A 27,410-nucleotide genomic window follows, 5' to 3' on the forward strand; every position below is an offset into this window, starting at 1 on the left:
ACGTAAGACGTAGCGTTACTTTCGCTACGTCAGCTACGTGACTCGAGTAAAATGACTTACAAATATACATGACGGGCCCATCATGAATAATCCATTAAACATGGAATAATCTGGATAGAGGCCTGAAGGAGAAACACGTTTTAAACATCATACGCATAGTTATAACACATTTATTGTTTCTTTACAATTAATAGTTTACATGAAAATCATGTAGGTGCTCTGTGTTTTTAGTGACACAATGTGTACATAGGTAGGTCCATGCTTAGTTCTCGTAAATGGTACAGCATTGTCTAACTAAAACCAACTAATACAGTAAACAAGATAATAACATTAATCATAAGTATATCGTAAAATGCAATCATTCATATACCTAAATCGCAAAAACACAAATCTTTCACTAAAGCGTCGGGCATGGTTTGCATACGGAGTTTCCCAATCAAATCGTCAATTTCTTCCTTAATATCGGGACTGATAGGCCCTACTTGATTTGCCGTACGGATCATAGCCCTCGCCTTATCAGTGAGTCGTTCTTTCATCGCCAGAATAGCCAAAAAAGCCCAGCCATCTGCAAGCATTGGCTCCAAATCGACAGCGGTAGTGCCCCAACGTTCAGCCCTGTATCGATCTCCAATTTGATCGTATATACGCCCAATAAGGAGAGCTGAATGGCCTCCTGCAGCTATCTTATGACAACGAGCTGCTCTCTGCAATGCTGCGCTAGGGTTAGTGTGAAAAGTTCCCCGAGCCGCTCGCAAAAGTAAAACTGGACATTGCTCTGCTCCTGCATGATCCGCTTTCAGAAATGACACCTCGCAGTCCCCATCCCAACCGTTAATACACGCTAAGCAACTGGTCTGCATCTGTAAGAGAATAGCACTTGGACCAAATCTACTGATAGCTTTCTGTGTCATATCTAACGCCGGTTCATATCTTCGTCTTAGGAGAAGAGAGGCGGCACGAATATAATACACATCGACGCTAACTTTACTGTTATAATTATAATGCGATCCTCTGTTAAAGCATCCGTTCTCCACGCATTGCAGCAATCTCTCAGTAAAATGATAGCATTTTAAACAGAGGAAGAATGCCGCTGAAATTAAAAATGGGTCTGTGACTGCTACTACAGTTGGAATCCAAAATACTTGCTCTTCTCCAGTTGTTTGCGCCCAACGCTCGTAAAACTTTTTCCATTCCCGGGGTAGCATAAACGCTTTTCTCATATTCTTTGCAGCTACGAATGCTGCATATTGATCGCCGATATAATGATACTGTGTGTGGACAGCTGCCCAAGATATTGAATTAGAAATTCCGTCTGAGTTGTCACCCTTTACAGCTATTCGTAAAGCAGCACTAGCAGTTTCATTTCCCTCTGGGCCTTTGTCGAATTCTTGTGCACCAAATAACCACAATAAATATTTGTTTTTGACCTGAATAGTTAGCGCTCGTAAATAGTAATTTCTAGCCTCTGCATCGTTTCTTGCTTCAAGGCATAATAGAGCTTTAGACAAAAGTGATCTCGGATTTGTATCTGCTGCAAAGGTTTCAACGTAATAATTAGCTAATCTCGTGTCTCCAGCTAATCGACATCTTGATGCAGAAAAAGGCGTGGGGGCTCGAGGTTTAGGGGGTCGCGGCTGGAACGAAGCTGTTACAGCGCGCCTGGCCGCGGCGTGCTGGCTTGTTACTGTATCTTGCCATTCGAGAGTCGTACAATCACCTGGTGGAAACTGCCTTATCATCATACGCACACGCATCATCAGTCGGCTCGCCGCTGTGCGCTTAATGCTTTGACCCATACGCACAGTGCCTCGAGTCGCCAAGACACCTAACTCTGTGTGAACCGCTAATGCTCCACAATCTTTCCTTATTTGTCGAGCATCTAACGACGGATCTTCTGAAGGCGCTTCCGGAGGAAAACTATTAACGGGAGTTGGCGGTCCTTCACCAGGTAACAATCCTAAGGTGTTGAAAAGAAACGACAGTTTCGTCTTTGGCACGAGTGGTTCCACTAAATCGAATCTGAGAATAATGTAGGCGCAGTGGCCGTATTCATCTCTTAGAACAGGATCCGCGTCTCGAGCACTGGTAGCCTTAGCGCTAGTAGGTGGCAATTCCAACAGTGGCCCACATGTTGGTAAACCATTTTCGTTATATAACAATAACCGTGTGCTGGTCGTAACTCCAAATTGTGCGGCTTCCAACAACACGTTTGCATCGATGAATCCCATATATCGACCACGCAATTCTTGTTTTCCAACCTTTGGTATTCCAGCCATTTCAATAAAAAGAGGGGATGAGAGTCTAGTTCGCAATAGTAATGGATCTACTAGGACTCGCTGCATGGAATTCCAGTACACTGATCTACACTCTGGAGTGTTTTGGACTTCCAAATCCGACGGTACAAATACGTCATCACATGGCACATTGAATTGTGTATTAGCTGCATAGCGAGCTTGGCTGACTGTTGCCCACACAGATTTGGTAGCAGAACGAGAGCTTAAGGACTTGCCAAAATTTACAGCTGCAGTTTGAAGAACTTCATCGAGAGCAACGGCTCCCAAATAAACAGTTCCATCCCTAGCTGGAGGTAAGCAGTGTGCAGAAACTAATGTCATAAGAAGAGTGCTTTTATATAATCTTGCCTCAGTCACTACATTCACCGTTACTTCAACTGATAACCCTGTATCTTCGCCGGTATTTATTGATACTAGAGGCAAGGTTACACATACTTTGTCTGCCCCAAGTACCAAAGGGAATAAGTCTACCGTTCCTCCGGCGCGATTATCTCCGTGTAGCAAAGGGTCTGGATCTTTAGGTCCCTTACCTCCAGACGCTCGGAGCAAACATATTAATGGTTGACTTGCAACTAACTGCTGAATTTCAGGTTGCTCAATGTTTATCGGTAAAAGAGTCGTTTCTAGTAAATCAGCTTGCCATTTACATTCAATCAGAATAAATTCATTGAATAATACCAAAAACATATATTGCCCGGCACCCGGAGGAGTACCCTCAAGAATAACAGAACACCGGGGTACTAGTTCTACTGATGATATGGTGTCTTCTCCGAAACTGGATTTCGATTGTGGCATTTTTAACAAATGCAAGTGGTTTTGAAATCGTAATAATGATTAAATAAAATGGTAGCTAATGTAGTAAATTATTTCATTTCATAATCAATAAAACGGAACATTCACCAAAGGTAAGTTTTCATTTATTGTAGTTGTCAAGTTGAGCTGCCAATATTTTGTAGAAAAAAATCTAGCATAGTTTGCAAAAATAGGTTTGTTATAACTCTAAGCCCCCATTCGCACGAGTTTTTCGGGTTCCGTACCCAAAGGGTAAAACGGGACCCTATATTACTAAGACTCTGCTGTCCCTCCGTCCGTCCGCCCGTCCGTCTGTCACCAGTGGCCCATTTTATAAAGCTACAAGTTACAATTTACAAGCCGAAGTCTCTTTCTAACCCTATGTGTTAGAACGAGACTTCCGCTTGTAAATTGTAACTTGTAGCTTTATAAATTAGGCCACAGGCTGTATCTCACGAACCGTGATAGCTAGACAGTTGAAATTTTCACAGATGATGTATTTCTGTTGCCGCTATAACAACAAATACTAAAAACAGAATAAAATAAAGATTTAAGTGGGGCTTCCATACAACAAACGTGATTTTTGACCGAAGTTATTTAAGCAACGTCGGGCGGGGTCAGTACTTGGATGGGTGACCTTTTTTTTGTCTTTTTTTGCATTATGGTACGGAACCCTTTGTGCGCGAGTCCGACTCGCACTTGCCCGGTTTTTTTCAACGCGCGTTAAAGCGCTTGCATCTGTCCGCACTCAAAATTCGATTTAACGACCAAGGCTTAAAGTCGAAAATCCAACAACGCTTGATAATAAGCACCACCGCTGTCGTGTGTATCCATTTGTGTCATTCAAACGCTTTTTATTAATAATTCAAGCGCTCGTGCGTATGAGCTCTAAGGGTTTTCCTGCGTTCCACTTTTTACAAGCTTTTTAATACTACAACGATGGCAAACTCATTGAAAACCAATTGGTCTGTGGGTCCGCCTAAGTTTAAGCGGCCATCGCAGCCTATGACCGCTTGTAACTCTAGCGGAGCACACAACACGAGCGCTTATAATGCTTCACAAGTTCACATAATTATCCTCTAAGGTTCACGTACCTTACCATGTTCCGCAGTGTATGATTGGTAGGTATATTACTTTCTCGTCCCACCTCATAACTGCGTCCGACATCCGTCCGCAAGGATGGATGTTATAAGCCCTTTAGATTAGTCTACGTTGGCCCAATATTCGGCGTATTTTATACAGCCCGGCGGGCCACATACATATAAAATACATCTCATTGAAAAAATGAGGCAGATGTAGGCTCACTCGACTTGACGCGACATCGAAACGCAAAACAATGTGCAATAACTAAACGCAATCTGACGTTTCCTGTCACAGCCATAGACATAATATATATATAGACGGTGTCTCAGCGAGCTGTCACTGTTGCCACTTTTGTTTAGTGTACGATTAACAATTTAACACCACATTGCTGTAGCCATGTCGATAAAGTCATATCGATAAACTATCGACATTTCTTAAAATTTTAATTTTACTTCAAAGGTTTGACGATATCTAAAATGAACAAAAACGCTTTTATTCTTTATTGTGGTTATCAGATCACAATTTTATCGTCACGCCCCAGCAGGGAACCAAGGGAAAGTTCAGATATTTAATTAAAATACATAAATACCTACTAAGATATGTGTTCCGCAATAATTGAAATATTTTATTATATTCTAATATATTTATTATTCATTAGCATTTCAATTATGTATATATTTAACGAAGATATTGAAGCTTCAATTAATAGCTATTTCGTTCCGCTGTGTAGCGTTTATCGATATAAAGCATGATTAAAATCGACTTTTCATTTCCCTAAAAGAGCACACATACACGTTTTTATGCACACATGCACAGCCTGGATGCATCAAAAAAGGCAACACTTGATTTGAAGTTCACCTTGTTAACAGTATGGTTGTCCTTTTTTGACAAATGGCATTTTAAAAGAGCGAGGAGAGAGAAATGATACTAGTTGCTGCGCCGTCAAAGAGAACAGAAAACGTAGGGGCCTTGGTCACAGCATAGAAGGTACATAGAAGGTAGGATCCTATAGAAGTGGTATTCGCGCGCCTTCGTGAGGGACAAAACATTCGCAATGTGACACTTTGATTGGTCGAATCGAATTTATTTGTTGCCCACCATAAAACCATAATACAAACTAAATTTACGGCAGGGAAAAAATAACGTGAGACTGTGACAAGGACATACAATAATATAGCGCTTTCGCTGCTACTCCTACTGAAAGATATATAAGACTATCCCGTTTGGTCATTTCCCCCCCAGCCCCTCATGCCAGATCCAGTTGTACACTAGATTCATGTGTCACAATCACGGACGACGGACGTCAAACGTCAAAGTGACGTTTTGTGACACTCAGATGTTTACACGTACCTATTTTAATTTTCTTTATTATTCAATTGGACAGTAAATAAATATATAATAACAATTAACTGAAAAATGCTACAAAATGTACACGTTATTACATGGATTTTATAAGTACCTGGTTCAGAAAGACGAATACTGCGTATTAATATTAGGTCTTGACAATGCAGGGAAAACGGTACCTACTTTTTAGCTCTATCTTTGTTAAGAAAGTTATTTGTGTATGTTAAGTTAGTCTTACTGAAATTTATTTTGGTTGCAGACTTACCTTGAAGCCACAAAAACGAAGTTTACGAAGAAGTACAAAGCCTTGAACCCGAACAGGATAACGACGACTGTTGGACTCAATATAGGAAAAATAGATGTGGACGGAGTGAGACTAAACTTTTGGGACCTTGGAGGGCAAGTGGAGCTTCAATCTCTGTGGGACAAAGTAATGAATCATTTATATTAACCATTTTTAAGTGCAAAATATTTACAAACAATGTCAATGTGTTCAGGCCCTGATTTATGGCTCCTCTACACGATGGGCCAACGGCGCCAATCCAAGGAACGCATTTATGCGTTAGAGGGAGCAAGTGATATTGCTATCTCATTCTACCGCATGGCTGCATCCCTTGGAGTGGTTGGTGCTGGCCCATCGTGTAGAGGAGCCATTAGACACATAGGCAGTGGTGGATTTGCCCTAAGGCCAAGTAGACCCGGGCCTAGTGCGGCAAGATATTAAGGGTGGCAAATTGTGACAAAAATTCGCTGATGATAACAAGAAATAACTCAAAATGTAGACAATAAGATGGGTGATGAGAAAGGGGCGGCTACAGGGCCTGGGGCCTAAGGCAGCAAAAACTGCAAATCCGCTACTGCACATAGGGTCCCTAGGCACTTAAAAGGGGGTCCCTTTCTCCATCTGAAAACCATTGCTAGGTTCCCTGGGCCCCTAGGCCCGTGCCTTGTGGGTATAGGCAGAAATCCGGCCCTGAATGTGTTGTACTTTAACAATACATAGTATATTGTGTAGGTCTTAATTATGTAGGCTAGTGCCAGCAGACCTTGCCCTGTCTATTCCTAGAATTGTGTCAAATTATTGTTTTACACCATGTTTTTTTATACCCCGGATGCCAGCCCTTTAAGCCAAATCTCAAAGAACTCAACTAGAGAAAGGGGCAAGATATGATGGCACCATCTATTGGACAAACCGTTGACAGTTGCTATCCCAATTGAAAAACTGAAGTTTAAATAATTTTCGTGTGTGTTTCAGTACTTTGCTGAATGTCATGCGGTAATCTATATTGTAGATTCTTCTGACAGAGAGAGGATATCAGAGTCTAAGGAAACTTTCGGTATGTATGATAAATAAATGTGGTTATCAAACAATGATGACAATGCAATTTCCGTATGCAGCACCTACATGATAAATTTAACACATATCAGTAAAAGAATAAGGATCAAAGTCAAATGGCGTTCTAAAAGTTTTAATGCTGTGTCAAAAGATAGTAAATTTACTTTGACAATATGCCTCTATACTAAATTCTCTTTGTTAATACTGATGCTTTTCTTTTCAGACAGAATGATAGCATCAGAGCACCTATCAGGGGTCCCTCTTCTGGTCCTGGCCAATAAACAAGACATTCCAGACTGCATGGGAGTACATACAGTCAAGCCTATATTCAACCAAAACGCACATCTTATTGGCGCGAGGGACATCATGCTAATGGCCACTTCCGCGCTCACTGGGTATGGTTTTGATAAGACAGTTAACTTAGGCCCACTTGCACCATACCACTAACCCTGGGTTAAGTGGTTTAACCGTTAACCCAATGTCAAATTGTACTGATAACCATGGTAACTCCAGGTTTAACCGGTTAACTCCGGGTTAGTGGAATGGTGCAAGTGGCCTTTAACCTCGTAAGGCCTGTAGTGCCTCATAATTTAAATCATATTTAATTGGAACAAATTCGCTTTTGCTTTGTTTCGTTCCATTTTCAATTTTCAAACAACGCAACTTTTTTCTACACGTAACGAACATAGTTCGTTTTTTTTAGCATTAGAAAGGTAACAATCTTGACGTGTCTTTTTATTAAAAAATATTTAAAAACGCTTTAAAAAAATTGTTTATATTACTTATGAAAGCAAAATAATGTAAAAGATCGTATATGATTTATAATTCTAACATACAGTTTGGCAAAAAAGAGTAGAAATTAAAAAGTGGCAACACTGTAGTGTCGTCCCTTTCAAACCAATTTATATAAGAAAACGGGACGACACTACAGTGTGGCCACTTTTTAATTTCTACTCTTTTTTGCCAAGCTGTATTTGCTGTGATGACTTATTTTTCAATGGTGTTTTTTAATAAAAAAACATGTCAAGATCGCTTACGGCTATTTAGGGCTGTCAAAATTCAAGCCATTCTTAAATTCTTATCTGTGGTCGTGCACGCAAATGAACGTCAAGTTGTGTCAACCCTAATGAGTGCTCGTAGTTGAACCGAACGGAGCGGAGCCGAGTTTGCCCGAAGTCAAGAGTTTCGCACCCCTGATTAGTTCTTGAAAATTTTTAATAATGGCGGAACCATGGGGGTCTACAGCTCATGGAGCCACTATTAATATAAGTACATAGTATGGATTAGTCATGGGTCATAAAGTAGAATAGAATGATGACATTGACGACCATAGACTGAATGAATGGCATGTTAAGTTCTATCTAGTTATTTTTTAAATGTAAGTTATTGCAGTGAATCACTTTAACGGTGATTTGTGACACTTGGTAAATTAAATACCTTATTTTAAAGTCGTAAGGACCATTATCGAGTGTTTTACACAAAGAGGATAAATTTAATAACATATTGAAATACAACGAGTATAGAATTTGAGAACTGGATGTGGTAATCTGTGACATAACTTGCTTATCAAGTTTAAACAGAAGTCAAAAAGATTTATGAAAAAAAAATAGTCATTATTACTTAACAGCTGAGTAAACGTTTATTACGGACGTTTATAATGCAATTCGAGACGCGAAGGTGGTTATTAGGCCCCGCGCACACTGTCGTTTCCCGCCAGCGGTAAAGCGGCAAAAAAAGTAACTGTTTCTGTGAGTCTATCTGTTACCTTTTCACGCTTAAACTCGTAAGACCCACCATACCAAGTTTCCCTATTTTTAATTTGAACCATGTTTTATAAGAAAATTATAACGAATTTCGTTTGTTTTAAAACGCAATGAAACAAAAGAAATGCTACTTTATTTGGGTCATGAAAGAATGCAACGAATATGTACAGTCGCCATCAGATATATCGGAGCGGCCAAGGTGTTCACAATATCTGAACACGCACTCTAATGCCTTCACAATAAAGGCGTGTTCAGATATTTGTGAGCACCTTAGCCGCTCCGATATATCTGATGGCGACTGTACATTGTAATGTACAATTTAGTCTCACGAGGATAAACTACTGAACCGATGAAAATTGGTATGGCGATAGTTTGGCGCCAGAGGTCTGTGCCAGAGGACAAACAGGATAGTTTTTATCAATCATCATCCTACCACGCAGACGAAGTTGTGGGCGGAAGCTAAGCAAGGGTGGTATTCCACCTATCCAATTTCTTTGCCCAATGTGTATTGCGTCTCACATTTTACTTTAATGAGAGAGTGAGACGCAGTGACATTGGACAATACCACCCTAACGAATAAATAGAGTCCGTCCAAGCTAAGTCGGCTGTCCTAGAACCAGAGGCCCTGCCGCGTACCACCTTCGACGTGTTGCCTCCTTATCATCACACTTACGTACAAATTTACAAGTGCGACAGAGAGGCAAGACTTCGAAACGTGTTTCGCGGTAGGCCCTCAACAGGGAAGTGTCACTGTAGACGTCATATCTTCATAGGAATCGTGACGAGTTTATACGTCCCACGCGTTGAAGGGGTTAAGCGCAAAATATATGTCCATAAACCAGCGTTGCGATGCGTAAGTATTCGGCAATGCGACGCGCCTATCACAGTAATATGTTTGCAATGCACGAGTTTATGCAAATAAATGTGTCGTTTTCGTTGCTATCAACAAAAGGTACCCACATCCTCGACTGTCGATAAAGACGACTTCCTATTGCATCTTTATTGGCAGTAGCGCCTTAATGACAACCGATAATAAGTTACCTTTTGCTTGAGAATTCCATAAATTATTAATTTACAGTGATGGAGTCGACGAGGGCATCCGGTGGCTAGTGGACTGCATCAAAAGGAACAGCGAACAGCGCCCGCCGCGCAACCACGATGAGAACTTATGAAATCATTGCGACACCTTATCCATAACAAAATTATATATAACTGCTCGTCACAGCTGAATATTAACGAGTTTTCCTATTAAGATAATGATGCGGAGCGAACCATTGTTTTGTACATACATTATTGACATTGTAAGAATAAAAGTTATACTGAACGGTGTCTGTGTTGCTGTCCTTTTTTAGTGATAAGTGTACCTTTGATAAGAGATAGTGTAATTACTAGATATTTGTGGGGTATCTACTACCTGCAGCTGATAAAACTGTGATAACAGTACAGTTTGCACTGTTGTGGAATTGTGTTGTGTTTGTGAAATGTTGATGTTTAAGTGATTTATAATATCTGAGCCTATCAAATTTAGAACAATATGGCTTATCCCATGTATGAAGTCGATTGGAGTGTGCTGCCGCCAGAACAAAATAGAAGGTGCGTTCTTATTTTATAATTTTAACACCAGTAACGAGTAGTTCATAAAACAAATACTGAAAATAAAAGTTACAAAATTTAAACAGGTTGTGGCAATCTCGATACAAATATTATGGCAAGGACGAAAAAGAGATAGAAAATTAGGCTGCTGAAAAGTTTTCCTTTTCCACGTTGCGCTTACTTTTCCTTTTTCCAGTCAAATCAAGTCCAACATATATTTTGATGATTTTGAGAAACACATAATTGGGTCCTCCAATTTAATAAAATATTTTATGTATTTATACTAATCTTTTTAAGCTTTTAACTTGTTTTGTAAATACAAAGAAACTAATTTGATTATCAAATTGAGGAACGTCATGCGACGAGTCACGGCGGCCATGTTGAATTTTGTACAACGCACAGGGAAATGTCAGCTGGCGATTGCCGTATTATTTCTGTCTGTTTCTAAAACTGTGATAAACATTTCGACGGAAAATATAGGATAGATAATACCTTGTTTACACCAAGAATATAACTCATGTAGTCATTATGAGATCGGTATATAAAAAGTGAAATTATGACAGAAGTGAATCAAAGGTGGCATGCGATTTCTCTCTTACATTTTTATAGTTTGTGACGGATAAAATGCTATTATGCTTGACTTTTTACTCATAAATTACTCTTTAGTTTCTTTGGTTTTGATATAAAAGTGCTCAAGTGATAACTCAACGGTTAAGTGTGTTTATTATCTAAAACCGAAACAAGTTGCATTCGTCAAGATTTATTTTCCCCATATTTTGTGATCCCTGGACAAAAGCTGAGTGAAAAGGATTATCATTATAAGTGTACACGATGAACGGCTCCGAATCCGGGTAATTTTTGTTTTTGGTTATATTATTAGTTATCAATTATCTAGTTTAATATGACACGACTACTAACTATCAAACAAGATTGGTTATTGGTGTGCACACATTCTCCATGCACTGATCTTCCAGTTAGTTAAAATACATATTTACATAACATAAAATAAACCTATATATATTATATTCCTACTACAACTTCTCCACATACCTTTGTTGATGCTCTTGTAGGTAAATCTTAAAAATGATTTTGTTTGCTTTAAGTGCTTGCCTCTTTTGTTGGAAAATCTAATTAAACAATTCATGTTTCAATTAGTTTCAAAATAAATATTATATTTGGCCAAATTGAGTACAGAACACTAAAAATATATATTTTAACTTACAGTGTAGCAAAAATAATCTTCCTTTCCTAGGCTGTCCCTATACACATAACATTTTCTAACATAGTGCCACTGTTCTCCTGTCTACTATCTCCATACCAAATTTCATATAAATTTGTTCAGAAGTTAAAGTGTGAAGAGGTAACAGAGTTTATTTAATAAATTAAGATTTAAGTCGGATATAACTGTTGACCCGAGCCAGCGGTATACATGAGTATTTCCTGCCTCACCAAAAAAAAAATATTTAGCTTTATTTCGGAACATTCAAAATTCCATAAAAAATTGTTAATACCATTATTATAGCTACATATTAGTAAATAAATTAAAATCGGAATCGGGTCAAAATATAATAAAAATCATTGACAATATCAACTTAAGTAATACCTTTTAGATTTATAATTTAATACTTAAGTAGGGATTAGTCAGAATTTTTATTACCTAATTCTATATCCAGTCTTAGTACAGGAAAGACACTGTAACAACTTACTGGAACCCATATTCCGCAAATAAACAATCATTCATTCATTCATTCAAGATATTACCAATCACACAATATAAATGAGCAATTGATCCTAATTGACTGCAGTGCTATCTATCAGGTGGCATTGCAGGGTCCGTTGTCACAGAGGTCAATATTGCAATTATCTTAGAAATTATTGATAAAGTTATGTATTGGTTACTGCTTACATACCTAACCGAACATAGTAGTTATATGTGTATTTTTATCTAATGGGTCACTATTGTTTCTCAAAAAGCTTTAAGTTGTGATGTATGGTTCAGAAACGCGTAACTTTTCAGGATGGCCATAAAACAAACCTAACGTAATCTTACGTAAATCCTGAAATTAGGACTAATGATAATATGACAAACAATTTGTTTATAATAATGTAAACAAAGTCACATGACTTGGTCATTCAACCTTTGATAAAGAATAAAAAGAGAAAATAAATTTATTCAGTAAGTAATGTAAGTATGCTAAAGCTAAAACACATCAATTAATATAATAGCTTATAGCTAAGGGTAGCACCTGTCCAATGTGTAATTTGTCTCACATTTTGCTTTCATGAGAGAGTAATGCAATGACAAGGACAGATGGAATACCACCCTAATATCCTATGATAGATATACCTACTATCCTGTGATTAGTTGAATATAATGATATGGTGTTTTGAATCTACAGTATTATACTACTATTGTTAGGTGAAAACCGCATGAAAATCCATTCAGTAGTTTTTGAGTTTGTTGCGAACATACACACAAACAAGCGGTGGGGGACTTTGTTTTATTATAGTTCGTTTTTTTAGCATTAGAAATATGGGAAACAATCTTGATGTGTCTTTTAATTGAAAAACACATTTTAAAAATAAGTTACGGCAAATATGTAACAATTATGAATCTAATACGATCATTTATATTCTTCTGCTTTCATAAGTAATAGTTTTTGATTTTTAAAAAGCGTTATTCAATTAAAAGACTTGTCAAGATCGCTTACCTTCTTGCAAGTTATTTCTAATGCTAAAAAAAAACGAACTATAGGTGCAGTGACATTTCTTTTTTTCCCCACAGGTTTAACCCGGCCTTTAATATTGCAACCATAAAGCAAGTGGTGAATGAGGCCATTGAAAGAGGTGAGTAAATTCTATTATTTACAAACATGCACTGTTAACCGATTCGGGGCTGATGACACGCCTGCCGTGTCATCAATGTTTTTTACGTGTGGCGTATGACACGGGAGGAGTGTCATCAATGTCATCATATTCTATGGCGCATGGCATGACTGCCGTGTCATGAAATGATTGTTCCGCGCCACAGCCAAAAGTTTTCGAAAATGGAACATGCAACGGATCGGTTAAGGCAGCTGTTCGATAGGCAACAATACAGAGCTTTTTCTCAGATAATAAATTAAACATTCATCCGCCGAGATAAATTTCGTTTCTCACTGACTGCCGCCCGTCAGACAGGTGTTATTCCCACTAGTTACCACCAAGTTGTTACCAGTGGTAACAACTGAGAATTTTTTTCCCACCTTTTACTACTGGTAACTACTTACTGGGAAAAATAATTTCCAGTAGTTACCACTAACTAACTCTCTTTATTAGTATTGAACTTTAACAATATTTTGGTTGTAAATACTGGAAAAACTACTGGGGAAAAAAATCCCACCTTTTACCACTGGAAACTACTGGGAATAATTTTTTCCAGTACCTAGTTACCACTGGCGGTAACTAGTGGGAATAACCCTCGGACAGCTGTCAACTAATGCAATCAAACTTACGAATCTGAATACATTTTAGTTTTATTTTACACAAATTAATCACGTGTTGTTTATCACATATTTAGCAATACTCCAGTCAAGTCCATGTACTACTACATTGTTTCGTCAGTCTGTGGCTTATAATTAATACACAATATAAAATTTAATTATTAAAAAGAAATATTTTATTAATTCTATGGAGCTTTTTCCTGTCAGTAAATGTTTTGACTTTGGTGGCTTTTGTATTACAAAATATGTAAAATGCTCTGGTGCCTTAGAGGTCTAGAATAATTTACGCATTTAGGTATTTCAAAGTACCTAAAGACCGATGCTCACTAAATACGTATGCAGCAGGGCAGCACCTGGATGTAATGTATGAAATTATATATCAGCTGTCACACCGCTTATTTGTGAGCGCGTCATGCAATTACAAACATAAGCGACATGTGCACGCCCGTGACTACGCAGCCCAGGGAGCTTGCTGCATTCGCATTTGGAAGGTTACCACTAAAATCACAGTTTCATCTATTTGCCTCTGTCGCTCTTGCTTGTCCACACAGAGAGAGAGCAGATAGACGAAACTTAGATTTTCTCGGTTCTAGTCCTGAGAGCTTTTGCTGCATGCTTGTGGATTTTATACTAACTTTGGCGAAACTTACAACTTTTCTTATAAATATTCATTACTAGCAACCGTAGCTACTGTCCGCGTCTTTGTAAACTTCCGTAATACAAACGTAAGAATAGGAAGTCCTATTTCATACAAATATAATTTGGAGATAAAAATTAATACATTTTCATTCAAATTAAGTAACCATATCAAACATACAAAAGTTCTTAATATTAACGATACGTTGTTTACCTTATTTAAATTGGTGAAAAACATGAATGTCACCCATTGTCCTATTTTAACTGCATGTAACAAAACATTTACTATAGGACTTCATCCGTGGCCTATAAATCAACTGGGGCATGTAAAAACAATAGCCCAGTGACATCACCGCGCTGAAATACCTTCGACTTGTTATCAAAAGCTGGGATTCGCCTTCTGTTTCACAAACTTAAATTAATCGCTTTCTAAATTTGGGTCTGACAAAAACACCTTATTAATTTAGACAGACCGAGTTGTCCCTGACCTGACTGCAAATATACAGTTTGTAGCGGATTTACAAAGAGTTATACTTTAATATCTGGGAGAAACAGAAACTCAAAAATGTGCGTTTTTCCAGAGATAAGATCTATTTTCCTAGCTAGATCGATTTTTCACCCCCGAAAACCCCCAAGCAGCAAATTTCATCGAAATCGTTCGAAATCGAGCCGTTTCCGAGATCCCCGAAATATATAAATAAACAAGAATTGCTCGTTTAAAGGTACGTTATTTGATAGATAAGTACTTATTCGTACCTTAATAGCTTAACCCATTTAGAATTAAAGTCATGAAATTATCGAAATTCATCTTCAAGGCAGTGTAAGGCTGTAATCTAATGCGCAAATGTGACCGAATGAAATCGGCGGTGACAGCCGGCAACCCCCTTCTTTAATCATAGCCTTTGGTACCTAACACCCACGCTGAACGTACAAAGTTGATACCTACATATAGTACCTCAATCCAGCGCGATCGCCCACGTGTGCCCTTTTCATGAATCCCTAGGGAACAGTATTATTGCTCGCGATCAAAAACGTCCCATTAAACACAAGGACGATTTATTTATTTATTGATCAAATAAGTAACACAGCATTACAGTATAAAACCAAGGCACTGTGAAACTACAAAGTAAAAGAAAAGACAAAGAAAAACAATACACATAAAAAAGATTAGGATTTATGGAGAATTACTTATTTTAGTCGTAATTTTTCTAAGCAACGATTTTCTGAGATAACCTACTAGGGGAGACCGAGGTAAGTTAAGCAGAGATAGGTTGAAACAACGTCAATTTTGAGACACCAATTACTGTTATCGAAAATTCCCAATAACGATGGTTAGCCTTGTCCCACCTATCTCTGTTCCCTCAATAATCTCAGTATGCATCCTTGCCTCAAGACGATTATGAATACCGCAATATTCCTACCTCTGTTAACCTGCCTACGTACCTGTGTTTAACTTTTAATTAACTCACCTCTGGCACCCCTAAAGCTTGATAAAAGTATACAGTTACTACTCTGCCTATAAGTTATTAGAAGACCTAAACCCTTATTATAATAAAATATTAAATTTGCATCTTGGCAACTGCATAGCAACAATTACTTAACTCACAACTCAGCTGTATAATTTATATTATAATTATAATAATTTTTTTTTTAAATATTTATTTCTATTTTCTATTTCTATTTTTAAAAATATGGCACATGATTCTCATCGTATTATAATAATATTTAATGTCCTATTGTAAAGGCTTGGTACTACTACTACTACTGCTACTTGATTTACTAGAATTGTACGGCTACCATCAGTTTGGCATTGACTTAAACGCTATCGTGAACGTAATTTACTTTATATAACGTAATTCTCTTTCGCACTAATATGTCAGTACGAGCGAGATGCATAGAAAGTAAATTACATTCACGATAGCGTTTATGTCAATGCCAAACTGATGGTAGCCGTATTGGTAGGTTCAAAACTAGTGACTATCGTTCGAGTTGATTTATAAATCAACCTATAAATACATTCAATAGGCCCGCAGAACATTGTCAAATATGCGCTTATAAACAAATACTTATTATTTTTGTATTCATAGACCTTAGTAATTACTAATTACAAACTGATTATTCTCCAACTTTAGTCATTTCAAGTTTAAATTTGTTAACTGAAATAACCGAGTTGAAAGATGTAATTGTAAGTTTCAACAAGTCTTCCTTATTTAGAATAAATAAGGTGTATTTGGGTACTCCAGATCACTCCCGATTTTCGGGTAGATTTTTTATTCCAGGCCATTCTATGTCAAAAGAAATTCTTCACCTGATTACCTTACCTGTTCGATAAGAATAATAAAATCGGTATTAGACACGCCAAAGTATATAATACTATAAAATACGATCAGTTAGACTTTCGACCAATATCGCTGCTGCTGTGTCGTGAAGATTGCGGTCAATATATAAATGGAGTGGCGAAAAGTCCCTATAGCGTCCACCGTAAGCAAATTAAGTTGCCTTAAAAGATCTATGTTGAATATATTTCATGGACTAACGATGCGAAGCTGACAGTTATAAGGAATAAACCATTTTTTTAATGCAAATCCTTCAACTCCACCTACACATAGTACATGTGCGCTATGATCTAGGTATAGGCGTACATTTTTAAAATAGTTTATCTCTACACATAGTTAAGCTATGCTTTCTACTGCTGACCTGCTATAGTTCGTTTTTTTAGCATTAGAAAAAAGGTAAACAATCTTGAAGTGTCTAATGTCTTTTAATTGAAAAACACGTTTTAAAAATAAGTCACGGCAAATATGTAACAATTATGAATCTAATACGATCATTTATATTCTTCTGCTTTCATGAATAATAATTACTGATTTTTAAAAAGCGTTTTTCTATTAAAAGACATGTCAAGATCGCTAACCTTCTTTCTAATGCTAAAAAAAAGAACCATAGCATGAGTTGCGTTTTTGCGCACGACTCCATACATCTAGCGTGACTTCAAGTAAGATTCGCGCGCGAGATCGCAACTTATGCTAGACCGCCTGATTTGCCTTCTTTAGAATTTGACTACTCTTTTCTATACTAATTCCATTATTCTAATCAAACTCTAACTTCACTTTCTTAGCTTGTAAGTAAGCACGACAATGCACTGATCAACGCTTCTCTATGTGTGTGCCGTCCTTAACAGTCGCGCCGGTTTCAGTGCGCATGCCCACGCCGACCCGACTGCGGGATCTCATCAGGCAAATCAGGGCTGCGCGTACGGCGGCGGAAGAAAGGAGCGTCGTCAACAAGGAGTGCGCCTATATTAGGTCCACTTTCAGAGAAGAGGATAGCGTTTGGAGGTGAGTTTAGTGATGGTACCTATAGGATGTGGTTAGAAGTGGGGAACCCTGGATGCTAGAAGGCTCGGGTGGACAACTGTGCCCACGCCGACCCGACTGCGGGATTTCATCAGACAAATCAGGGCTGCGCGGACGGCGGCGGAGGAACGGAGCGTCGTCAACAAGGAGTGCGCCTATATTAGGTCCACTTTCAGAGAAGAGGATAGCGTTTGGAGGTGAGTTTATTGATGGTACCTATAGGATGTAGTCAGAAATGGTGAATAACCCTAGTTGGCAGAAAGCTCGGGTGTACAACTGTACCCACATCGACCCGGCTACGGGTTCTCATCAGGCAAATCAGGGCTGCGCGTACGGCGGCGGAGGACACGAGCGTGATCAACAAGGAGTGCGCCTATATTAGGTCCACTTTCAGAGAAGAGGATAGCTTTTGGAGGTGAGCTTAATTAGTATAAGATACGCCCATATCTGTGAAACGAGTCTGTTTGACGCAAATCTGCGATACATATATTCAAGATATGACAAAAAACAGCGGTTGTTTCGTAGATGCAATCGTAAATTATAAGTGGATTTTTATTCCATTGCATCAATTGTATAAAATAGTAAACGGCATTCACATTAACATTTTTATTATTATGATCATTTAAGTATTAACAATAACTAATAAAGAATGATTAAAAACGTAATAAACTATAATCAGAAATCAAATTGACCTTTGTTCAAGAAGTTTTGTTCCGGATGAGAGGGGAAAGAAGTACCTATATCGACTTTAAAACTTTAAACCAACGTTTGGAAATGACCCAAGAAAATCTTTAGGCAATTAGTTATTTATGAAAGAGTCATGAAATGTTTCTAAGATAATGCAGACTGGTACTTACGAGTAACTAAGAGTAGAAGCTCTTTTAAAACAACACATTCTTAAAAAACCGGGCAAGTGCGAGTCGGACTCGCGCACGAAGGGTTCCGTACCATAAAAAAAAGGAAAAAGAAAACGGTCACCCATCCAAGTACTGACCCCTCCCGACGTTGCTTAACTTTGGTCAAAAATCACGTTTGTTGTATAGGAGCCCCATTTAAATCTTTATTTTATTCTGTTTTTAGTATTTGTTGTTATAGCGGCAACAGAAATACATCATCTGTGAAAATTTCAACTGTCTAGCTATCACGGTTCGTGAGATACAGCCTGGTGACAGACGGACGGACAGCGAAGTCTTAGTAATAGGGTCCCGTTTTACCCTTTGGGTACGGAACCCTAAAAACAGCTTCTTGTGTCTTAAACTTCCAACAATCGGCAATTTTCTCTTAACAGTCATAAATGATGACTAAAATAAAGCTTAGTCCAAGTTTCCGTAAACATATTTTTCAAATACAAGGGCTCCATAACTTACCGCATAAAATCCTTGAGCGTCCTTTATTGCGCGGTATAATGAAACCGCAACGTAGACTTAACAAACTGAACAATTCACAAAGGTTCCGTATACATCGTCAAAAGTGCACCAGTGTAAAACTGACATCCGATTACGCTCTTTTTAATGGCTCCTCTACACGATGGACCAATGCCGGCCACTCCAAGGGACGCATTTATGCGTCAGAGGGAGCAAGTGATATTGCTATCTTATGCTACCACATGGCTGTGTCCCTTGGAGTGGCCGGAGTTGGCCCATCGTGTAGAGGAGCCATAAAAATTTTGAGGTTAAAGGGATTAATGGACGAGCGCACTCACGAGTATACAAGATTTGTAAATTGATGTGGACTTGGCATCTTCCAGTCTAAAGTCTAGGTTCACTCGACTTCTAGGTTCCGCGGCGAGACAATATCGTGTATTGTCTAGCCGTGGTCTGTATGTAGTGATGTTTATATTACGATCGAGATTTTTATGCCGAAATTTGCGCCTTATTTCTTTTCGGAAATAAGTTGCGGATCTAGAACCGAATGCGATTTACCGATTACTATCAAAAGTTTTTAAATAAAGTATGTATTACTTAGGAACGCGGAGACAATAATTGTAGAATTCAGCTCCCCCAATGCCTTCCAAACGTTTGAGTGGGGTCAATTTCGGCGGTATCAACAGCGTGCGGGAATGAAATTGCCGAATTCCGATAACACCAATAATTGGATGCCATTTGAAACGAGGGACTTTCACCCAGGTTCCCAAGAATAACAAATGCAAGTAGATAAGATAATTATTGTTATGGCCACGCCCGATTGCAAAACAATAACAGATATGAAAAAATACAACGGGTCGTCCTTATTACTGGTTATTTATTAAAATAAAAAGGTCTTTTCAAACCTTAGCTTACCTTAACGCGAGAAAATCATAAGAAACAAATATTGTCTAGTCTGAGAAAATAGTAAGTAAGTATTTATATTGATTTTAGTGATATCTAATCCATCCATTTCCACACAGATGTCGCAACATCGCGAAACTCCTCTACATCCACATGCTGGGCTACCCAGCACACTTCGGTCAGCTGGAGTGTCTCAAACTGATCGCCAGTACGCGGTTCACGGACAAACGAGTGGGCTACCTCGGCGCCATGTTGCTACTAGATGAGCGGCAAGACGTCCATCTGCTCATCACGAACTGTCTCAAGAAGTAAGTAGATTAAGAATTAAGAGTTATAATTTGTATTAGGTGGAATACAGGGCACGACCGTCGAACATTTTAAGGCTCCGTCACATATGCGCGTTTTGCGGGCGGCGCGTGAGCGGGACGGGCCGCTTTTACATATGAAACGCTCACGACCCGTCCGAAAAACGCGCATGTGTGACGCAATTTCTCCACATAGCCAGCTTAATTAACTGTGTTATTTACCAAGTGAATTGTATCGGATTTTCAACTACAATACATTAAAAGGTTGGGTTTTACCTACAGTCATTTTGCTTAACTAATTATCATATTGACCGTATTAGTTTTACCACAAATCGTAAAACGTTTTTTTATTATTTGTAAGCCATACACGATGTCACATGTGTGTCATGTGACTTACAATTTTATGTGTCATACAAGTTTACAACGGATTTTTGCATACTCACTGGAGTTAGACCAAGAAAAGTCTGCAACAGTTTTTATAGCACACGCAGTGCAAGTGTTATTTTAAACTTCAAACTTCTATGAAATTATTACATATAAAATAACACTTGCACTGCGTGTGCTATCAAAATCGTTGCAGGCTTTTCTTGGTCTTAAATCTAACACTTTTTAATATCATCATGTAAATAGCACTCTCTCCTTAATCAGGAGCATCTCATTCCTTATTTACACGTCCCGCTGGCCTGTGTAGATAAGAAAAAGGAAACCTTTATTCGGTCCGGTCTCCCTATTATGTCGGCCCGGTCTACAAATAAACCTGTGCCCACCCCATTCGTAATTTCCTCTCTTTATACATTGCTAAGGTCATGTGGAAATTTTCAATTCGAATTTAACTTGTCGATTCCCACGATGTGACGTCGCCATAAGCGTTGCGGCTCATATGAGCCGTGGGAGTGGACGGGTTAAGGAAGTAGGAGTCTGGCTTTACCAGCAACATTGCAATTCCGATTCTTATTTTATCAGGTGCTTGTCAATATCAAGTACAGTCGCCATCAGATATATCGAAGCGGTCGAGGCACTCAAAAATATCTGAGCACGAACTCTAACGCCTTGACTAAAAAGTGTTCAAATATTTGTGAGCATCTCGGCCGCTCCGATATATCTGATAGCGACTGTACGTAAATAACAACAGCCATGGTTACGCTAAAATATTTTGAACTGCCGGGCAAGCACACTAGTGGCGCGACAGTATCTCGCCCTCGAGATAGACTATAGCCGTCCTTTTTAGGGTTCCGTACCCAAAGGGTAAAACGGGACCCTATTACTAAGACTTCGCTGTCCGTCCGTCCGTACGTCCGTCCGTCTGTCACCAGGCTGTATCTCACGAACCGTGATAGCTAGACAGTTGAAATTTTCACAGATGATGTATTTCTGTTGCCGCTATAACAACAAATACTAAAAACAGAATAAAATAAAGATTTAAATGGGGCTCCCATACAACAAACGTGATTTTTAATCAAAGTTAAGCAACGTCGGGAGTGGTCAGTACTTGGATGGGTGACCGTTTTTTTTTTTGCTTTTTTTTTGTTTTTGTTTTTGCATTATGGTACGGAACCCTTCGTGCGCGAGTCCGACTCGCACTTGCCCGGTTTTTATTTAATTTAAGCAATTAGAAGAAGTCTGGTAGTTTATCTCGCGGGCGAGATACTGTCGCGCCACTCCTGTGCTAGGCCTGCTGATCTTACACACACATTGATGCATGTACAGACATGAGGTGCGCACATAGGTACAGTCAGCAGCAGAAGTTGCTAAGCGGGCGAGGTGTTCAAAATTACCTTAACACGCTCTTATTCTCTTAACAATAAAGTCGCGTCAACATCATTTTGAACACCTATCCCGCTTAGCAACTTCTGCTGCTGACTGTACTCAAACGATATCCGTAGTGTGGCAAGCTGGCAAGTCTGCCCAATGCCTTTGTTTACAATGTAAGGATTAGGAATAAATGTTCTTTGTAAGAGGGAAAACCCCGAGTGGAAATAGAAAGCTGAATTAATTTCCGGGAACCGACTAACATTGACCAACAAATCAAACAATGTTTGCTGTGTTAAATATCCCACCAAAAACATAAATGTAAAAAAGGAGAGCCAAGTTCAATACAAAAATTATGCTTGGCTGTGGGGCTCGCCGCAAAAAGAATGGAGATCTAAATGAGTGCCACTGCCAAGTTCTATGCAAAATCCAAATATGTATTTATAGGAACAAAATAACATTATAAACAAGTATTAAACTCTATTTCTTTGCTTTATTGGATACCTATAACAATTGCTGTTATTTAAAAAAAATGTGAGATCTTAAAGTAGGTTAGATTTGACTTGGCCAGTTTTCATTATATCAATCATTTTATATATATTGTAATTCTGATAAAACCTGGCCAAGCCAAATCTTACCTACTTTAAGATCTCACATTTTTTTTAAATAACAGCAATTGTTATAGGTATCCAATAAAGCAAAGAAATAGAGTTTAATACTTGTTTATAATGTTATTTTGTTCCTATAAATACATATTTGGATTTTGCATAGAACTTGGCAGTGGCACTCATTTAGATCTCCATTCTTTTTGCGGCGAGCCCCACAGCCAAGCATAATTTTTGTATTGAACTTGGCTCTCCTTTTTTACATTTATGTTTTTGGTGGGATATCAATACTTTTTGTAAAGAAAACTAGGCAGGTATTGAGATTTAATGTTTTTTCTTGTGTTTCCGCTGTATGGTTTTTTACTTCTGTTCTTTGTATAATTATGTGGTGCCGCGCGCCGCCGACGACACACCGTTGGCCGGTTGTTTAGAGCGTATTACAAGTTTTTTGTATGGGGACACCACTTATTTTTTGACTTAACTTTATTTTAATATAGCAAATATAATAATACATATATTGGGGTAGTTTCAAATATCTGCTTGTAACGGTTCCAACGCTACAATAAAAAAAATATTTTTTTGTATGGAGACCCCCCCTATTTTTTAACTTTTTTTTATTTTTAGATTTTTCCCTACGCTTACACACAATAACCGAGCTGGATTCCAAATTTCATCCTTCTAGGTCATCTGGAAGTAGGTTAGGTTTAGGTACTTATATGTCAGTACCAATAAAAAATGGTTTTTTTGTATGAGGACCCCCCCTATTTTTAAACTTTATTTTATTTTTAGATTTTTTCCTACGGTTACACACAATAACCGAGCTGGATTCCAAATTTGATCCTTCTAGGTCATCTGGAAGTAGGTTAGGTTTAGGTACTTATATGTCAGTCCCAATAAAAAGTGGTTTTTTTGTATGGGGACCCCCCCTATTTTTTAACTTTATTTTATTTTTAGATTTTTTCCTACGGTTTCACACAATAACCAAGCTGGATTCCAAATTTCATCCTTCTAGGTCATCTGGAAGTAGGTTAGGTTTAGGTACTATAAGTCATAAGTCAGTCTTAAAATTTACGACTTTTTGACCTTCATACCTTTATAACCGTTTGAGCTAGCTTCATGAAATTTGGGTTTCTAGATATCCTTATGGATATAATTAAACACACGTAGTTTTACGTGTTTACGTCAAAGATGTTTTGAGTTATAGAAGGGTCAAAAGTGGCACCAAGTGGTTCGTGTAATATTACACTCGGCGCTGGCTAGCCAGTTCCTTTGCTTGAACTTGGCTTGACACGCTGCCGCGTGTCTAGATCTTTCGTTTTAATTACGCCATCTTTTATTATTTTGTATTATACATTGCTTTTCACTGAGGCTAATTATAACTCTATGTATTAATAAATCTTTGTTTGTTTTTAATATTGTCATATTTAAGTAACAAGTAACTGGTATGCAAATAAAGATCTCATTTTTAGGGTTCCGTACCCAAAGGGTAAAAACGGGATCCTATTAATAAGACTACTGTCCGTCTGTCTGTTTGTCACCAAGCTGTATCTCTTGAACCGTGATAGCTAGGCAGTTGAAATTTTCACAGATGATGTATTACTGTTGCCGCTATAACAACAAATACTAAATAGTACGGTACCCTCGGTGGGCGAGTCCGACTCGCACTTTTTATTAAAACATCAACATCAGCTTCGATTGAACATGTTGAGTCTTACATGATTTCAAATCAAGTTCTAATACTGACATACAGCGGCGTGCCTACGGTTTCGGAGTAAGGCAAGCCGAAAGATATGTTTTCGTAATAAATGTCCAATCTCACTTTGAACTCAAATGAAGAATGAATGGATTTGCTAGCGTAACTATCGCGGCGAGCTAGGCATACTAGGTACTACTATAACTACTAGATATAATTTTACAAACATATCAGAGGGCGTACCTTCTTTCTCTGTTACTCTAATTACGCCTTAATTGGAGTAAACCAACAATCCTTGTGTTTTATAAACGGCTGTACAAAATTTTCTCTCAATGCGACTGACTTTTCCGAGAATACACAAGTCTGGTGTTGGTTTTGGCGCTGACATGATATACCGTTTTTCTACAAAGTTTAACGATTTTACCTTGCCTTCGTTGAGTAATACGTGGACGCATCTCATACCGTCACAAGGAACAACTTCATCAATTGTTAACACTTATAAACGTCACAACAAACAAACAAATCCTCATTCACTACTTAATTCAAATTCACTTAAATAAATTGAGCTTTCGTTACTTCCGACTCTACTAAATAATAATACACTTGAAGTAAACGCGTGCCCGTGCGAACTTATGCAGCAAACTTCACACCAAAAGCCAGGCTTAAATCGCCATATAAAATGGCTATACATGCCAACAAATAGTTACATCGTTTTATGGCGGTTTGTAGGCTAAGAGCGCCTAGAGCGGGACGAAAAAGCAAGTCCGGTTGCAAGCCAACGAGTGCGAGCAGGATAGCTAGAACATTCTACGCCTGATTTCTTTCGCGCGGACGAGGCGCCACAGCAGCAAAAATTTGCAACTAGCGATGGGCGAGTCGAGTTATCTGATTCGAATAATCCGAATCAACCTACAGATGAGTTGATTCGAATCAAGACTATTGGCAATCCGAATCAACTCGGCCAGTAAACTGACTGGTAACTTGGTATCCGATCCGCTGACTCGGCGAATGAATCGCCAATTCACCAACTCTCCGAGCCGAGTCAACGCTACGCTAAGGCCATTCAAAAATAAACCTTAATTCGATAGCCCGAAGGTTCTTTTTACAACAACTGCCGCTTGATTCGCCGTTTCAATCCTACTTGACTGGTACTATGACCATTCAAAAATAAACCTTAATTCCGTAGCCCGAAGGTTCTTTTTACAACAACTGCCGCTTGATTCGCCATCCCGAGTCGAGTTCACTGCTAGTATGGCCATTGAAAAATAAACCTTAATTCGGTGCCCTGAAGGTTCTGTTTACAACAACTACCGCTTGACTCGTTTGCGGCTCCGCGGCCCGTGACCTTGTCGCGAACCACGCAAACCGTCGAGTCGAGTCAGTTCGAATTTCAACTCGGATCAGTGGCCGAATCGATTCGAATGATTCGAATCGAAAAAAAGTGGACTCGTCACATCGCTATTTGCAACACGCTGGCGCCGCGGTCCGCGCGCTGTTGCTTGAATTTAATAATACGGGTTCATTTGGCGCGCGGTTTAGAAATAATCTAAGGCCTGATTCGAATCCAATCTGCCAAATTGAAAACCCTATTAATGGTACTGAAGCTAGCTGAATCAAGATTTGTTTTTCCATAATTTATTGAAAATTTGTTTAAAAATTGTTATTTATAAGTAAATTCATCATTTTCCATTTCTTCCCGCTCCTGTCGTTAGTTTTGTTGTATGCCCTCCATCATACATCCGACAGTGTTTTTTGACAGTTTCTTAGTTTGAGTCCTATCAAGAACAATGTTTATTTTGAAATATTATATTGCATATAGTTTTTGTTGTTTTAACGAACTAATTCCTTGGACACTCCACTCCATACCGTTCAATAGGTCAATACTGTGGGACTTTGTTGAATCAAGTTTTTTGGTCCGATTTCGAGGGTACTGGCTTAAGCATGCTGATTGCCTCATAAACATCGTGGATCATCTCCAAATATTATCAAAGTAATATTGGAAATCCGCATTATTAAACTAAAGCTGCGAACCGTTTCTTTTAGTGATGTTGGTGTCGATTTCTCTGTCGAAAAGTAACCAATGCCCGGTAACTGACACCACATCGACGAAATTCCTGATACGCCAGATATTTGAAGATATGTCTAGATCCTCATTGTTTCATGGATATTGCAATGAAATTACCTTTCAGTATTGGTATAATATTAGGTAACAGGTTATGTTGGAAATTAGTTATGTGCAAGTTTCTTCCATACTTATCAAGTTTTTGACAGCAATTTGGCGCCTAATTAAAAAGACGGCGGCGTTTATTTGATTTTTTTGATCATCTTAGAATTGATAAAAAAAAAATTTTTTGGTATAATAATTTTGTGATTCTGATAATTATAATGTCGTAGTGTATATGTCGCAGTCGGATCGTATAATCCGCCGTATTACATTACGGCTAGCCGTTTTCAAAAACAGGGGCGTTTTGAAATGCGGCGGTTTAACGATTAGCCGTATTGAATGCGGCTGAATGAGAATCCGCCGGAATGTATTCGGCGCCATACGTTCTTCAACACGGCTAGCCGTAATGTAATACAGCGAGTCATTAGCCGCCGCTTTGACAATTTTTAGTTCCCATTTTTAACACTCGTGGCGCTGCCTGACAAACGCTGGGGTGTCCATCAAATCTGGAGATTGTCGGACTGTTTCTTTAAAAAAAAAAATTTCCTTCGCAACTTAACTAGACGGAGCCCCGCTTCGCGGGGCTCCTATTTCTGAGCGGTTTGCCCTTCAGGCATCTGAAGCTACCTAACGAACCTAACCTACCTACCTATTGATTAAGTGAGACCTCCGTGAAAACATTACACTTTGGGGAAAAAAGCGTAGGTAGGTAATTAGGTTAGGTTCGTTAGGTAACTTCAGATGCCCGAAGGGCAAACCGCCCAGAAATAGGAGCCCCGCTTGCGGGGCTCCGTCTATTTAAGTTGTGAAGGAAATGTTTTGGAAAAGAAACACATGTAGTGCGGTGGGACCATGGTAGAAATAAATTAAATTGCAAACATTGTCAAACTCCGGTTACGTAGGCGACCGAAAGAACTGGTCACTCTACAATGTACGATGCGGCTAAAC

At 38.6% G+C, this 27,410-nt stretch overlaps 3 protein-coding genes across 3 annotated transcripts in view; 2 read left to right on the forward strand and 1 right to left on the reverse strand.

Moving 5' to 3' along the window:
• Nucleotides 1-298: 298 nt before the first annotated feature.
• LOC134665496 (uncharacterized) lies at nt 299-3,089 on the reverse strand. The gene has a single exon (XM_063522471.1). The coding sequence runs from the start codon at nt 3,087-3,089 to the stop codon at nt 363-365; it is 2,727 nt and encodes a 908-aa protein (XP_063378541.1). The 3' UTR covers nt 299-362.
• A 2,385-nt stretch (nt 3,090-5,474) lies between these two features.
• LOC134665003 (ADP-ribosylation factor-related protein 1) lies at nt 5,475-9,936 on the forward strand. The gene is made up of 5 exons (XM_063521767.1): nt 5,475-5,688; nt 5,773-5,943; nt 6,769-6,850; nt 7,073-7,244; nt 9,691-9,936. Exons 1-5 carry the CDS (start codon nt 5,596-5,598, stop codon nt 9,782-9,784), a joined length of 612 nt encoding a protein of 203 aa, XP_063377837.1. The 5' UTR covers nt 5,475-5,595; the 3' UTR covers nt 9,785-9,936.
• Nucleotides 9,937-10,015: 79 nt separating this feature from the next.
• Nucleotides 10,016-27,410, forward strand: part of LOC134665013 (AP-1 complex subunit gamma-1) — a 57,148-nt gene continuing 39,753 nt past the window's right edge. Inside the window, exons 1-4 of the mRNA XM_063521783.1 lie at nt 10,016-10,205; nt 12,991-13,052; nt 17,505-17,661; nt 20,066-20,254. Coding sequence (XP_063377853.1) covers nt 10,147-10,205; nt 12,991-13,052; nt 17,505-17,661; nt 20,066-20,254 — 467 coding nt within the window. The 5' untranslated portion in view covers nt 10,016-10,146. The remainder of the gene's footprint in view (nt 10,206-12,990; nt 13,053-17,504; nt 17,662-20,065; nt 20,255-27,410) is intronic.

Source organism: Cydia fagiglandana, chromosome 6 (genome assembly GCF_963556715.1).
Source record: "Cydia fagiglandana chromosome 6, ilCydFagi1.1, whole genome shotgun sequence".
Lineage (NCBI taxonomy): Eukaryota > Metazoa > Arthropoda > Insecta > Lepidoptera > Tortricidae > Cydia > Cydia fagiglandana.

Bases quoted from the DNA above. Each gene is read 5' to 3' on its own strand.
- LOC134665496 (XM_063522471.1), bottom strand. From the start codon at position 3,089: ATGCCACAATCGAAATCCAGTTTCGGAGAAGACACCATATCATCAGTA.
- LOC134665003 (XM_063521767.1), top strand. From the start codon at position 5,596: ATGTACACGTTATTACATGGATTTTATAAGTACCTGGTTCAGAAAGAC. The intron at 5,944-6,768 runs GTAATGAATCAT...TGTGTGTTTCAG, and splicing joins TTCAATCTCTGTGGGACAAA to TACTTTGCTGAATGTCATGC. The intron at 6,851-7,072 runs GTATGTATGATA...TTTTCTTTTCAG, and splicing joins AGAGTCTAAGGAAACTTTCG to ACAGAATGATAGCATCAGAG.